Source organism: Muntiacus reevesi, chromosome 1 (genome assembly GCF_963930625.1).
Source record: "Muntiacus reevesi chromosome 1, mMunRee1.1, whole genome shotgun sequence".
Lineage (NCBI taxonomy): Eukaryota > Metazoa > Chordata > Mammalia > Artiodactyla > Cervidae > Muntiacus > Muntiacus reevesi.
The window spans coordinates 166896750-166912006 of NC_089249.1; the positions used below are offsets into that span (position 1 = coordinate 166896750).

Below are 15257 nucleotides of genomic sequence, written 5' to 3' on the forward strand. Positions count from 1 at the left end.
CATCCTGCGCTCCCGGAGTGTGGTTAACCCGTGCGCGGGACAGAACTTGCAAGAAGACTCGGGGTCAGGCCCCAGCTGGTGAGAGCCCAGGGTGGGGTGGGTGGGGTGGGGGGCCTGCAGGGTTCCGGGAAGGGCTGGCAGGAGGCCGTCCTCCGTGAGTGCCCCAGGATCATTTCCCAATGCAGGGATTTGCATATGCTGTTTTCCCCATTGGCTTCTCCGTCTCTGGAACCAGGAAAACAAAAGCAGGAAAGGGAGGCTGGGCAGTGCCCGAAGCACCTCAGTGACTCGAGCTCCTGTCTCAGGGTCACGCTCTGGCCCTCCTGCCCTCCACTTCGCAGCTTTTCCCCCCCAGTGTTTATTTTTTAAAATTTTTATTGGAGTATAGTTGATTTACGATGTGTTGGTTTCAGGTATATAGCAAAATGATTTGGTTATACATCTATATACACCCACTCTTTTTTAGATTCTCTTCCCATCCAGATCATCCAGAGTATTAAGCAGTGTTGCCTGTGCTATACGGTAGGTCCTTAATAGTTATTTATTTTATATATAATAGTGTGTATGTCACTCCCAGCCTCCCAATTTACCCCTCCCCACCACCCCTTTCCCCCGGCTAACCATTAAGCTTGTTGTCTACATCTGTGACTCAAACTTCTGTTTTCTAAATAAGTTCATTTGTACCCTTTTTTAGATTCCACATGCAAGTGACATCATATGATCTTTGTCTTTCTTTCACACTTCACAACCAAATAGTGTGTGGCTCAAGAAAGCCAGGCTGTGAGAGAGGTGAGTGCAGTGGCCAGAGCCATAGAGCCAGTGGCGGGGACCTGGACCCAGGGCTGCTTTATTCTGAGCTACTACCACACAGACTGAGGTGTCCTCTTGCCAGTTCTAGGGAGAAGCATCCCTGTCATGGGAGGGGACGCTGAAGCCTTGTGAACAAGGATGTTTCAGCGGGTGGGGCGGGAGTTGGTGGGGAGAATGTCACAGTTAAAAACCCAACTCGTGGGAAAGAAACATGCTGGGCATTGGGTCTGGCAGCCTCTAAGCAGCTCTGCCTGGAAGCCAGATTGAGAAAGAGGCCTGGAGGGGAGGCTCCGAACCTCGGATGGCCCCAGCCAGGTCGAGGCTGCCGGGAAAGTACAGATGACAGGGCGCTGAACTGACTCAATCCTCCAAGGGCCCGGCCCCAGCTGGCACTGGCTGTCCGGGCTTTGCTGCCCTTGTCTGTGCCTGCCAGAGAAACAGCAAGGCCAGGCATGGCCCCTAGATGGTCCACCAGCACCCAGACCTGCCACCCCTGCCCACTGCCCGCCTGCCTATGAGACCTGCTTCCCCAGATACGGCCCCTAGATGGTCCACCAGCACCCAGACCTGCCGCCCCTGCCCACTGCCCGCCTGCCTGTGAGACCTGCTTCCCCAGATACGGCCCCTAGACGGTCCACCAGCACCCAGACCTGCCGCCCCTGCCCACCTGCCTGCCTGTGAGACCTGCTTCCCCAGATACGGCCCCTAGACAGTCTACCACCACCCAGGCCTGCCGCCCCCTGCCCACTGCCCACCTGCCTGTGAGACCTGCTTCCCCAGATACGGCCCCTAGCTACTCCACCAGCACCCAGATCTGCCACCCCTGCCCACCTGCCTGCCTGTGAGACCTGCTGCCTGCCTGCTCCTAACAGAGCCGAAGCAGTGAAAGACCAGAGTTCAGCTCTGTGCTGAGGACCCAGGGGGAGCCTTTGAGTCTATGGATGCAGGCTGCTGGGACGGGCGGAGGGGTGAAGGCACCCTACTTCTCCTTCCAGGCCTCCCTTGGGGCTCAGGGCCTTCACACCCCCACCCCGCCCTGTGGTATGCAGCGGGGTCAGGGGGCTGCATGGGTGGAGCTGCTGGGCAGGGAGGGTGTCAGGTCAGCTCTCATGTTAGAGGTTACCATGTAGGTGTAAGGGCTTTCCTGGTAGCTCAGCTGGTAAAGAATCTGCCTGCAATGCAGGAGACCCCGGTTTGATTCCCCGGTTGGGAAGATCCCCTGGAGGAAGGATAGGCTGTCCACTCCAGTATACTTGAGCTTCCCCAGTGGCTCAGACAGTCAAGAATCCACCTGCAATATGGGAGACCTGGGTTCGATCCCTGAGTTGGGAAGATCCCCTGGAGGAGGGCATGGCAACCCACTCTAGCATTCTTGCTTGGAGAATCCCCATGGACAGAGGAGCCTGGTGGGCTACATACAGTCCATGGGGTCGTAAAGAGTTGGACATGACTGAGCAACTAAGCCCAGCACAGGCAGATGCAAACCTGTGTGACTGTGAGGCGCAGGGCTGCAGGCACCCCCACCACCTCCGTCCCTCTCGGGGGCCTGGAGTCACTGAGGACTAGTGTCTGGAGCATCCTGCCTCCCTCAGGTTTATGGGACCAGGGAGCCCAAGCTGAGGCCCTGCCCTGGTTTGTCTTCCTCCATGAGACCTTGGGCAAGTCAACTTTGTCAGTGGCTGATAATGAACTGGACAGTCCGGTATTTTAGCTTCCCATCTATAAACACAAAGGCCCGTAAAGGGCCTTTAATCTGGAATACAGTTCTTGACTGGTAAAGCTATTTTATAAGTAAGGCAATGACCTTTCTTGTTTGCAGGTACAGCCTCCCGAGGTGACCGGACGTCGCAGGCCCAGGGCACCTACCTGGATGAGCACTGTGTGGGGGCTTGGAAGTCTTGCTTGCCGAAGTCACTCCCATGTCATGCCTGGCTTCTTGCCTCAAGTGCAGGCTTCTATAGGGTGTTCAGCCAAGGACAACAGGGTGGGGTGGGAGGGCTAACAAGCAGAGAGATGGCCAGCATCGCCTCTCCTACCACAGGCTGCATGGTTGTTCTGTGGGAAATCTATTTCTAGGGAAGGAAAGAAAAAAGTAGTATAAAAGCTTCACAGGGCTTCCCTGGTGGTCCAGTGATTAAGCCTGCTGAAGCAACGGGACATGGGTTTGATCCCTGGTCCAGGAAGATCCCACGCGCCAAGGAGCAACTGCATCTGTGAGCCACAACTACTGAGTCCACGGCGCTGCGACTACTGAAGCCTGTGCACCTGGGGCTCATGCTCCCCAACAAGAGAAGTCACTGCAACCAGAAGCTCGTGCCCGGCAACAAAGAGTACCCCCCGCTCGCTGCAACTAGACAAAGCCTGCACGCAGCACGAAGACCCAGCACAGCCAAAATGAATAATCTTCTCCGAAGAAAAGAAAGTTTCACAAAGAGTAAGCGCAAATTAGTGAGATGCTCAAAGATATAATTATTAGAACTATTTTTGCCATTGCTGATAGTGTTTAGGGCTCATCTGACAAGTCTAGTTTTTCACTTACAGTATTTAATATTTATACCTCCTTTTTAAAACACGTTTTGTTTATTTGGCTGTGCCGGGTCTTAGCTGCGGCATGCTTGATCTCTGATCTTCATTTTGGCATGTGGGATCTTTAGCTGTGGCGCGTGAGCTCTTAGCTGTGGCGTGTGGGGTCTAGTTCCCCGCCCAGGGATAGAACCTGGGCCACCTGCACTTGGGAGTGTGGAGTCTTAGCCACTGGACCTCCAGGGAAGCCCCTATACCTCATTTATCTGGAAAAACAAACAAACAAAAACCCCCAAACCGAAAAACAAAGAACAAAATCCTGCCTGGCCTCTTCCCTTCCAGGGGCAGATGGGAAGGTTGAGACGATGGGGGGAGGTGAACACAACATGGGGCCCTTTAATGAGCATCCAACATGAATGACCTCATGTCCTCTCTGTAAGGCACAACCCCGTAAGCTACGTATATCATCATCCCCACTTCATAGATGTGGAAACTGAGACCCAGCGAGTAGTCACTGCCCCAGGGGACATGCGTGGTGGCAGAGCCTATTCTTGGGTTTGGGGCCAGGACCCCTAACCTCCTGCTTGGCGGTTACCCTGGCAGGGCCTCTTCAGGACGGTTCTGCCCCAGGGCCTCCTACTCAGCTCTGTGCCTGGAGCAGGGCAACATCTGGGAGGATGGGGCAGAGCTGAGCCCCACAGCCACTCCCCAAGCTCTCGGAACGCTCGGCCTGGTCGCAGGGCAGAAGAAAGGGGACAGCCTGGTCCACCCCCAGTCCCCCCAGTAGCACCCCTGTCCCCCCACGCTGCAGCCTCAGGACTCCAAGATCCACGCTGCTGCTTTCTGACTCCCTGCCCATGAGTCCACAGCCACCTCCTCCCAGGGCCTGACACAAAAGCCTCGGGAAGGATGCTTCTGCCCCAAAGGACAGGGCGCTTTTCGTGGAACTTGGAAAACTTCCTTCTGAGAAGGGTCAGAGAGCAGGTGTGGAGGCAGACCCGGGGTGCCCACCTGCTGACCTTCCGTCACCCAGAAGCCAGCTCCACCCCCGAGCAACAAAGACCATCACCTCTTAGAGCGCTCACATTGTACTTTATTGAAGTGTGAAGAGAGGCAAGGGCTTTCCGTGTAAAATATTTAACGTTTATACCTGTACACACACGTATACATGTCCACCCCCTTGGGGAAGGGCGAGACAGCTCTGAATACAGAGGAAGGGGGGCGGAGAGGGTGGGAACGACTGCCCGGACCCCCGCAGGCACGGGGTCAGGCGCAAAGAGTGGGACAGAGGTGGGTTATTAAGAAGCATCTTGCTTACTAACATGAAGCCGCGTACCGCACAGTGAGCGCGGATGAGGCCTCATTGGCTTAAGAGGAGAGCCCACGGAGGGCGGGCACACGGTGCCCAACGAGCCAGCCAAGGCCGGCGTCCCAGGGGCGGGGCGGAGGTGGGGGGGCCGTGCACAGGGCCCCCAGCCCCGGCCTCTGCTCCCCCCTGCCTCCCTCCCCGCCCTCTGAGAGAAAGGAGGGTTTGGGCCTCAGCCACGGACTGACAGCCGTTACTGGCAGCGTCTCCTGAAACTACAGATACAATGTGCATCAACAGGCTGATCGCTCCTGACCCCTCGGGCAGGGGCGGCCAGAAGGGCCAGAAGCAATCCTACAGGGTCTTTGGTTTGGGGTTCCCTTCCCTACTCGAGTCCTCCCTCTGTCCGGCCTCTTGCAGTGGGCCTCGGGGCCGGGCTGGCAGCTCTCAGAAGTGCTGTCCCCAGGGCGGCCGGGCCGGCTTTATTCACTGAGCTGCTGGGACTTGTAGGAGAGGATCTCGGCAGCCAGCTGCTGGGGGTCCAGGAGCTGCGGGAAGCGCGCCATCACGGCCTCCACCAGGTGTGGGGGGAAGACTCCACACAGCTTAGTGTACACGCTGGCTCGCTCCTTCGCCAGCCTGCCTGCCCCGCCCCACGGGCCCCTATCAGACCCTGGACCCGGCGCCCGGGGCTCCTGCATGCCTGGGGTGGGTGGGGGCAGCTGGTACGGCTCAGACCAGTATTCCCGAGGTGGAAAGGCGGCCGGCAGGGGCGCGTAGTCAGCGGGGACGCTGAAGTGGCCTGCACCCAGGGCCCGGCTGTAGGCCGAGAAGGCCGGGGTGGCGGGGAGCTCTGCCCCATAGGTGCGGTAGCCGGCATAAGGGCCCCGAGGCGGGCCCGGCTCGCCAGGGCCCCCTCCTCGAACCCCCCAGAGTTCTGACATCTGGCTCTCCAGGGAGCCGATGCCCGAGTCCAGGCAGTCCTGGGAGGTGTAGGGGAGCGAGTCCGGGGTCTGTGAGAACCAGTCCGAGGGCCCAAAGCTGCCGCTGCCGCTCCCACCAGGTGGGAGGCTCCTGCCTGTCGGGGTGAAGGTCTGCATCAGGCCCTCCCGGGGGGCTCCAGGGGAGGCCTGGGCCCCCAGCTTCTTCCCGTCCGGGCTGCACTGCTCCTGCTCTGTTGGCAGAGAGCCAGGTTGAGAGGAGGGTGAAGGCCGCCGGCCACTTTTGTCCTTGCTCGTGGCCCTGGAGGGCGGCAGCAGGGCGTTGGCACGGAGCTCATCGGCCACGGAGCGCTGGGGCCGGCTCGGCCGCTCGGGGTGGAAGAATCGGCACTTGATCCCATAGGTGCATTTCCTCCCTGGGAGAGAATTCAGGGGGGAATCTAGAACCAGGGCTTCCCTGGTGGCTCAGAGGTTAAAGCGTCTGCCTGCAATTCGGGAGACCTGGGTTCGATCCCTGGGTTGGGAAGATCCCCTGGTGAAGGAAATGGCAACCCACTCCAGTACTCTTGCCTGGAAAATTCCATGGACTAAGGACTATTCCTGGTGGGCTACAGTCCATGGGGTCGCAAAGAGTCGGACACGACTGAGCGACTTCACTTTCACCTTCACCTGGAACCAGGGGGTGGGAGACGGAAGGGGCCAGTCCAAGAAACATGGGGTGGGGGTAGGGGTCCCTGAGACAAAGAACATGGGTGCAGGCTGATTTGGGCGAAAGATCAGGGGATGCTGTGAGGATGGCCCGGGAGGCTGGGGCCAGGCTCTTACCGTAGGGACACGGCTGCTTCCTGTGCTCCGCCGTGAGTGGCTTCTTTCGCAGGAAGTTGTCCAGGCTCGGCCCATGACGGCCCAAGGGGTCATCGGGGGGCATGAACCTGCAGAGGATGGGGGAGAGGTGATGGGGGACTTCCCAGTGCTGGGGAGGGGCTGGACAGGGAGCCTCACTAGGACGAAGAGGGGGCAGCCCCTAAACTTAAGTGTCCACCCAGCAGGACACCCCCAGACTCTGGGGGGGACTGTCCCGAGGCAGGGAGGAGGTCCCAGTCCAGATGGTCACAGTCCGGGGTGACTCTCCTGCTGGGAGCTCGCTGAGGCCTGAAGTCTGGATCTAAGGCTGCATCCGCGGGCCTCTGGTCAGAGCCTCGGGGCTGGGAACTGGAGAGACCATCTTGAAGCACTGACCACATCCTGTCCCAAAGGCTCCTGACCCAGCCCCTAAACCAGAAAGCCCCATGCTCTCCCAGCCCGGTCTGTGGGGCCCTGTCCATCTCGCGCTCGGAGCTGCCCAGGCCCAAGGCCACACGGCTCAGCCACAGAGCCGCCCCGGCCGGGTCCCTCCCGAGCCCCTCCTGCAGCGGCAGTGGTGGGGACGTACTTGTCATTGACGAAGGAGTACATGAGCAGCCGCTCCTCGATGAAGCGCTTCCACTCCTGCCGCTCGCCCTGCAGGTCCCGGTACGTGTCGTTGGAGACCACGATGCCGTCCGACTCGAAGGCCAGCTTCACGATGAAGCGGTCATCGTAGCAGACCACCCTCTTGCCGCCCACCCGCCGCGACGGCGTGAACACCAAGATCTTCTTCTTCTCCAGGTCCCGCAGGATGTGCTGGTCTGGGAGGCGGCAGGGGCACACGCAGGTCAGGGCCCAGCCTGGACTTGCAGCCAGCACGCGTGGCTCCCCGACGCCTGGTAGCCAGGCTCTTAGCTCCAGGGTCACGGGAGCCGGAAGGGGCTCTGTGGAGGCCAAGGACCCCCGCGCCTTGCTGGGCCTGGTGCCTTGTTTCCTCCCAGAGACCAAGAACCCCCGAGAACAGGCTGGCGGGTTGTGCTCAGTGAAGGCTGGGCTGCCTCCTTCTCTCCCCTGGACGCCAGGCCTGGTCACGCCCAGCCTGTCCTGGGGGGATCTGGCAGTGAGCCCCAGCTTGAGCTGAGGCCAGATGAGTGTCTCAGCCAGGACAGACGGACCCTAGCCAGCCTGCCCGAAGATCGAGACGTCCAGAGAAACAAACGGGCTCTCCCCACAAAGGTCAGGAGCTCGTGTAAGAGCAATGGTAGCAGCCGGAATCCGTTACGTGCCAACAGCTGGCATCCACTATGTGCCAGGCGCTCTGCTGAGCACTTAGGTCTATTAACTGCTATAAGGCTGACACCCACCCTGCAAAGTTATCAAGTCCTCACCCCATCCCGTGTCTCAGATGAGGGGCAAGTGGCCTAGTCAGAAGGGACTGAGCCAGGATTACAGAGCCCAGGGACTTAGCTGCTATGTCACCCTGCCCCTGTGCCGCAGGGGATGTGGCGAGAGCCTGCCACCATTAGGTGAGGGAGGTGCCCGCTACCCGGAAATAGAGGCTGCCCAGGGTGACCTCCAAGGACCACTGTTCAGAGCAGGGATGCTGAAGACAGCAAAAGCTGGGGAAAGAAATGCTGGTTCCTGCTTGGGGCCTGGAAGCTGTTGCTCACACCCAAAGGGTCTCGCTGGAGGAGAACCGGCTCCTGCGGCAGTGAGACCGCGCCCCGTCCGAGATGCCACTCACCAGTGATGGGCACATCTGCCCGAGGCTGCTCCTTCCTCCAGGACGGTACGAACACGGTGATGTCTTTGTGGCCCCGTTCCAGGAACCAGTTCACCGCCAGGAGGATCCCCCGGCAGGAGAAGACCTCCTTGTTCCCATGGCTGGGGGGGAGAGGAGGGCAGGGTCAGCCTGCTGTCATCTAGATCTGCACAGGAGCAGGGCGGGCTGCCCTCCAGCCCCCACCCTGGCTGGGGGTCCAGCGCCTGTATTCCCTGCTGGTTCCCACACAGGCTGCGATGGCCAGACCTGGGGCTTTTTTTTTCCTGAGGTTCCATCTCCCGACAGACAGCGAGGAGACGCCCAGGAATCTGGAAGCACCTGCTCCCCACGTGGGAGAGGGTCAGGCCGCTTACGACACATCTGGGGGTGGGGGAAAGGCGCTGGGACCACAGGGACACAGATGTCCACAGGCAGACTGAGTCACCACCCCTCCCTCGCTGCTCGGCAGGGCTGTGGGTGGGGGCTGGGGAGGAGAAACCAGATTGCTCTGGATTAAAGTGGGATTAGAGTTCAGGCCTGCTCCAACCGCAGGGAGTGGGACCTAGGAGGGTGAGGGGGGAGCCTCGAGTCAACCTTCAATTAGGGGCTGGAGGCGGCCACGGGGCCCTTCAGTGTGAAAGTGAAAGGAGACTGCTTTTCCTCCCACGGACTGCCCCGATTCCCTAGATCGAACGCCTGGATGGCCTCACCCCTCCCAGGAGGGCGTGACCTGAGATGAAAAGACGGGTCTGGAAGACTCTGGGGACTCTGCCAGCAGCCGAGCTGAGAGAGGGGACACCTCCCCTGCCGGGGGCTGTGGACCAGACCTCAGCCCATCCAAACATGGCTGCATCCAGAAGCAAGCCCTGAGGTCGCCCTGGCTCAGTTTCTCTATCTGAAAAATGGGCCTGGGGGCCCGCAGTCTCCTTCAGGAGGGCCCCCTGTCAGTGGACAACAGTCCTGTCTGCCTGAGGCCAGAGACAGTCCACCGAAGTGGAGGTTCCATCTGGCTTCCCAGGAGGGGACGGGGCCTCCCAGGTAATATCGGGTGTCACGGCGGGGCTCCAGGACCAGGTGAGGGGATGGGAAGGGGCCAGTTGGGCCTCCCTCCCCAACAGCCCCTGCCCCTCCAGTGAACAACTCAGACTCATATTTGGCAAATAAAACAGAATAAGCATTACGCAAAAGAGGCAACTCCATGGCCGACCACATCCTGTGGGTGGGTTTGGGTTGGGGGTGGGCAGGCGATAGCTAGAGCCCCAAGAGAAATAGAAAGGGAGGTGGGGCGGGCATAGGGGCTGTCTAGGAGTGAGGCTGGGGTGCCCAGGGCTGAAGGTCTCTGTAAATTGGAGATGAGTCAAAGTCCAAACTCAACGCAGAGCTCATCCTTGCCAGGTGGGGCCTCCTCGCTGCCATCCACCGGCCCGCTTATAATAAAAGTTAACATTTACTGAGAGCTGTGAGCCAGGCCCTGATCTCCGTGCTCAGTACTGAATCATCAGTAAGTCTCTGAGGAGGGGGACTGTCATGAGAGGACCTTTGCCCTTTTATTCAGGTGAGGAAACTGGTCCACAGAGGGCAGCCAGTTGCCAGCATCACAAGTAGCGATGGTCAAACAGAGATGCACCCCCAGAGGCTGTGCTGTTAACCCCTACGGGTGCTGATGCCCGCATCGTCCAAAGACAAGTGAAAGCCCTCTCAACAGGCCTGGATGGATGGGCACCAAGCCCCTACCGGAGCCTAGGTGCATTGCATACCTCCTTGGCTTCATCCTTACAAGGCTCTGAGACGCATCTAAAGCTCCCTGACTGCTGTTAAGAGGTAGAACCTGAACCCACATCAGACTGCCTTCTGATCCCTAACAGGAGAGCTACGGTTTCTTTAGGAGAGGAAAAAAAACCCAACCAACTCCCAAACTTGAGTTTGAACAAAAGGGTTCAGTGGGTGGGGCAGGCTGGGAACAGGGATAATCACGCATCTGGCCAACTCCTGCTCCTCTGTCAGGACCCCAGGTGAGGTGTCACTGCCTCGGAGAAGCCTTCCCTGATCTGGCAGGATGGCTCAAGCCCCTGGTCTGTCTGTGCGGTGCCCAGCGCTTCCCCCTGCCCTGGGCCTTCTGCGGTCTCCCCAGAACCATGGCGGGGTGATCCTCTTGGGCCTGGGTCTCAGTCTCACGTCTGCAGTCTGAATCTACAGACGCATCTACCTGCCTCCTTCTGCGCACACGAGTGTACCTGCACACGCCCCCTCCCAGGCCAGTACCCGCAAGCCCTGGGGCTTCAGCGTCCACTGGGGCTTCCGGGACAGAGCACTGTTTCTGGGAATCAGAAACCTTAGCTGGGGACAAGTCTGCTGTCAGTCGTCCCAGCCCCCAGAATATTCCTTAAGCAGGTGGCCAGAGCCTTACTCTTGGCAGAAGTTGAACACGTGTGGCGGTCCCTCGAGTCAAGCCCAGATCCTGCCCTCCCAAGCCAGGAGCTCCTGTCTGCAGCTAACTTCAGTCCTTCTCACTGCTGTGGAGGAAGCTCTGCTGGCAGAGGAAAACCAGACATCCTCTCACCCTCACTGCAGTCCTGCTGGCCCAGAAAGTCAGGGCCCCTCAGTCTAACGAGACACTGGAAGTGCTTCTGCTGGAGACTCCAGACTCCCGCCCTGGGTTGAGGGCAGGGCCAAGGCAGGCTACCCAGGTGAAAAGATCTGCCTGGGCTGGGCCCAGCGAGTGGAGAAAAATTCCCTTAGAAGGAAACAAGGGGTGAATTTCCCCACGATTTGCATATGGTAGGGGCTGGCCCGCCTGCCCTGGGGCGGGAGGGGGCAGGAGGGTAGGAACCCAGCAGCAGCTGAGACAGGAAGCTAGAGGCTGGAATTCCCCTTTTGCTACTGCCCCAGCTCAGAAAACCCCGAGCAGCTCGGCCTCTGGCCAGCCCCTCCACCACCTGCCCCTCCTCCTGCCCGGCCCCTCCCCCTCCGGCCAGGATACAAACACACACTGCACATGGCTGCCCCCGGGGCTCAGCCCACGGGCCCACGCCCCCCAGAGGAGGGAGTCGCTGAGGGATCCCAACTCCTCACCCAGTCAAATGCTACTGCAGCCTGAGAGGGGGCCCCCCAACTCGACCAGCTGCCGCAGGCCTGTGGATGCCAGCTTGCCTCAGTTTCCACCTAGGCTCAAGTCATTTCAGAGATGGGATGGCTGACCCAGAAGTGGCTGTAGGAGGGCCACCTGCACATCTACTGCGCTGGGACGGGACCCCAGCCAGACAGCTGGGCTCGGCCAGGTATGGGAGCGGCAGACAGGGGGTGGGCAGAGGTGCAGAGGCCTCATGAAGCCCATCTGGGAGAGCCCTCAGGGAGGCGGGGGAAGGAGCCCTTCCCACCCCACACCCATGTCTGGGGTCTCCCCATCCACACCCACAGGAACTTTTCCTTGTGAACTAGCCACCCAACCCTGACTCACCAGCCTGCCTTGAAAGGACCGGGAGAAAGTGAGGCCAGAGGGCAGGGCCTAAATGGAAGGGAGGTCTGGGTTCTCTGGAGTCAGCGGCAGCCCCCCCAGGAGAGCCTGCATGGCAGGGGAGATGGTTACTGGGGCCCAGGCCTAGCTCTGGTCCCTGGGGGGCCCTGAGAGCCCAGTCCAGCCCAGGCGGCTCCAGCAGCAGCAGAGGTGACCCAAGCCATCGAGCCCCTGGAGCCAAAGCATCAAGCTACCCGCCCACACCCCTGATGTCGCCAGATCCTCAAGGTTACTCTTGGTCACAGCTGCAAAGGCCTCAGTAGCTGGTCCGGCTTCCACGCGAGCCCAGGTCTGAGACAACAAGGCCCCAGCAGTCCCAGACCCTGAATAACAGTAATGATAACAACTACCAATGATGAACAAGCCCTTCTCTCCAGGTTCCCAGCATTCATTCCTCACAAGCACCACCTGAGGGGTGGGTGAGCCCTATCTCATAGAGGAGGAAGAAGGCTCCTATGTGAATAAGCTGGAGCCTACAGTCTGATCCCTCATGGAGAGCATAAGGCAGCTCTGGAGTCAGAAGGACCCGAGTTCGAATCCCTGCTCCGGCACTTACGAGAAGTGGGTCCCAGAGTAACTCTTTGAGTCCCCTCAAACAGCCCTAAAACCCACTTCCAAGAAGTCGCAAGGATTAAGGGAGACTCCTGGCACACAGGAGGCCTCCATAAAGGGCTTTCCCTTCCTCTAGATCAGTCTGGAGAAGAGACCAAACTCCTTCCTGAAGTCCTCTCTACCAGGAGTGTACAGACATGGCCACCAATCCCGGCCAGAGGCCACGGTCTTGGACACAGAAGTGACAGGTACCTCATGGCCACGTTGCTCCCATCGATGACCACGGGTCTCAGGTCACTGCCCTCCTTGTCTTCCTCGGGTGGAGAAGTCTCCACGGTGGAAGTCTTGGGGGTGCCCCCGCCCCGGGGGACCAGAGGCAGCTGAGGGCAGGGGTCTGGCGATGCCTGGCGCTCCCGCTCGGCCACTGACCCATGCTTCACCAGCTCCCCCAGCACTGTGTTGGTGTCTGCCTGGACGCCCAGCTTCTGTAGGACACTATGGATCTCTGCAGATGAGTAGCCCAGCTTCCGGAAGAAGTCAACCTTCATCTGCAGTTCTGCAGTCGTTGCCTCCTCGGCCGTGGGCTCCTGGGCCAGCCTGGGGGTCCCCTGGCAGCTGCGGCGGTCCTCAAGTTCCCACAGGCTCATGGTGGGGCTGGCTTCCTGCCTGGGCCTCCCTTCACTGGCCACTCACAGCTCAGATTGGTGGAAGGCACTTTTCACAGCTCCTGTAGGACAACCACGAGGGTTAGGGATGGGATTGGATTTCCTGCTCACCCCCTCTCCTGTCCCTCCCTCTCCATCCAACAGTATGGGCTGCAGTATGCAAAGCCATCTTGGCCTGTTACCTCTATTATCCTCTACAAAGCCTTCCCAGCTAGAGAGCATCACTCCCATCTTATAGGGGAGGAAAGTTCAGCTACAGACATTAAGAACTTGCTCAAGGTCATCCAGCTGTTAGTTGGTGGCGCAAGGATTTGAACTTGGGCAGTCTTACTCCTCCTCCCACTCCACCCCCAGCACCCCTCCCCCGACTCGCCAACCCTGGGGACCCAGAAATCGTGGGAGGCCTCCGAGGACCTGGCCGCGCCCCCACGGCAAGCGGGGCGGGGCTCTCAGGTGGAAACCCGCTGGGTTGGAAGTGCGCTGGAAGGGGGTGGCGGGGGCTTCCCCGTTGAAGCCATCGCCTCCTCGCGTCCGCCTGCCCACTGCTCGAAGCCCAGGCCGGGAGGCGCGGGGCCCGTGGCCGGACTCCCGGACCGGGGGAGGGGAAGTTTCCAGGGCGACTCACCAGCGAGAAAAGTTGCTGGGAAACTCTGGTTGGCCTCCGGGCTCGGTGACGCGGAGGGTGTCCCGGCCCAGAACCTCGCTCTCGCCCGATTCCCACTCCGGACCTCGGTCTCCCAGGATCCTCCGACTTGGGCAAAGTTGGAGGAGGCCCCGGGGATCGGCAAGGCCGGAGTGGACTGGCCCCACGTCCCTCCCGCTCCGGTCGGTCTCAGCTAGAGCCCTTCCCACCCCCTCCTCCTCCCGCCCTGGAGGCCTGCTCCCCCTCCCAGCCGCGCGCGCCTCACCCTGCCGTGCGCCAGCCGCGGCCGGCGGCGTCTCCATGGGGCCGAGTCCCGGGGGCCAGGCCGCCGGCGACTTTATACGGGGCGAGTGGGCGGGCAGGTGGCGCCCGGGACCGTGACGCGGAAGCCGGGCAGGCGAGCCGAGAGCCGAGAGCCGGCTCGGGCGGCGGGGGGCGGAGCGGCCACCGCCCCTTCCTGCTCCGCCCCCGCGCCGCGCGCCCCGCCCCGTCCTGGCCTCCGGCCCCGCCCCCACTGCCCCAGAGCAGCCGGCGCGGCCTGGAATGGGGGCAGGGGGCGCGGGCTGCAGCCCCTTACCCTGAACGTCTGGGCCCGGGCGGTGGGGAGATCTGCAGGGCAGGAGTGCACGGCTCGCAGGCGTGAGGTAAGCCCAGGCTAAACCAGGTTCGCACATCGAGTCGGCCGCGGGCGGACCGAGTGTACGGCTACACCGGCACAGATCCGCGTACGTTCAGACCTAAGTGTGCAGAAGGTACCGTCCGGGACGATCGAGTGAACTGGGTATACAGTTTGGTTCACACACGGTTGGAGGCAGAGCCAGAGTTATCAAGACAGGTATACCCAGGCAAGTACTTTTCACATTGAGAATCAGGAACACTCAACAGGTACACCGTGACTGGAACAGGCACACACAGAACTGGGCCCCACCCAGGGCCAGGCAGTTTTTTTTCTGAAATAAGGACCTCGCCAGAATAGAAAGGCAGGTACAACCTGCCTTGTCCCAGCTGGAAAGACTTGCACCCAGGACCAGGAACTTCTATTCCAGCACTCCAGGTGCTGCCTTTGTCGCTTTTGAAACCCCCAGTGATCCCACCTGGCCAAGTTCCTGGTTTGTTGGCTGATCATCTTTAAAACCCCCCAAATATCTCTTCTTTTGTGCCTCCCAGGCACAGCAACCCCAGGGGCTGGCCTCCAGGAGAGGGAGAAAATGAAGCCCCCTCCCAAGTTGCTCACCGCCTCTCCTGCCCCGTGCTGTGTGCCATAGACCTAATCTTCACAACAGCCCCTTTTATAGTTGAGAAAAGTTCAGTGAAAAGTGCAGTATAGTTAGACATTTATTCAGTGTAGTCACTCCTTTATGGTAGTAAAAATATTAAGTAATGAGTCCAGGTTAATAGCCATAATGAAGATAAGCCAACCACAGCGATAATGCCTGGCATTTATGGAGTGCTCACTGGGTGGTGGGCACTGTGCCAACCCTGTGTAGACACTTCCGTGCCTTCGCATCTCCTATCGGGCCGGGAGTGCCCTCCCCTTCTTCCCCCGCTGCTGCTGCCTGGCCAATTCTATTCCTCTTTTTGATGATGTCACCTCCTCTGTGAGGCCTGCCCAGACTCCTTTGGTGCTGAGTTGCTTCCTCCTCGGTGCCCCCGCAGCACCCTGCCTGTGTCCCTACGTGCTGGATGTAATCGCTG

General features: G+C 60.0%; 1 protein-coding gene and 1 long non-coding RNA gene across 3 annotated transcripts; one reads left to right on the forward strand and one right to left on the reverse strand.

The window, feature by feature from the left end:
• The first annotated feature begins 407 nt into the window (after positions 1-407).
• LOC136164755 (uncharacterized) lies at positions 408-3375 on the forward strand. The gene is made up of 3 exons (XR_010662404.1): positions 408-522; positions 695-789; positions 2630-3375. It is a non-coding gene; the product is annotated as an uncharacterized lncRNA (long non-coding RNA).
• Positions 3376-4405: 1030 nt separating this feature from the next.
• Positions 4406-13977, reverse strand: ZC3H12A (zinc finger CCCH-type containing 12A). Of its 2 annotated transcripts, none has more exons than XM_065916279.1 (6): positions 13828-13977; positions 12507-12981; positions 8171-8310; positions 7013-7247; positions 6406-6512; positions 4406-5996 (listed from the first exon to the last, which is right to left on the reverse strand). In XM_065916279.1, the coding sequence occupies exons 2-6, from the start codon at positions 12899-12901 to the stop codon at positions 5122-5124; spliced, it is 1752 nt and encodes a 583-aa protein (XP_065772351.1). In that variant the 5' UTR covers positions 12902-12981; positions 13828-13977; the 3' UTR covers positions 4406-5121. The 2 variants fall into 2 exon arrangements, with proteins under 2 accessions (XP_065772351.1, XP_065772353.1); XM_065916281.1 differs by lacking the exon at positions 13828-13977 and adding an exon at positions 13545-13742.
• Between the last annotated feature and the right edge of the window lie 1280 nt (positions 13978-15257).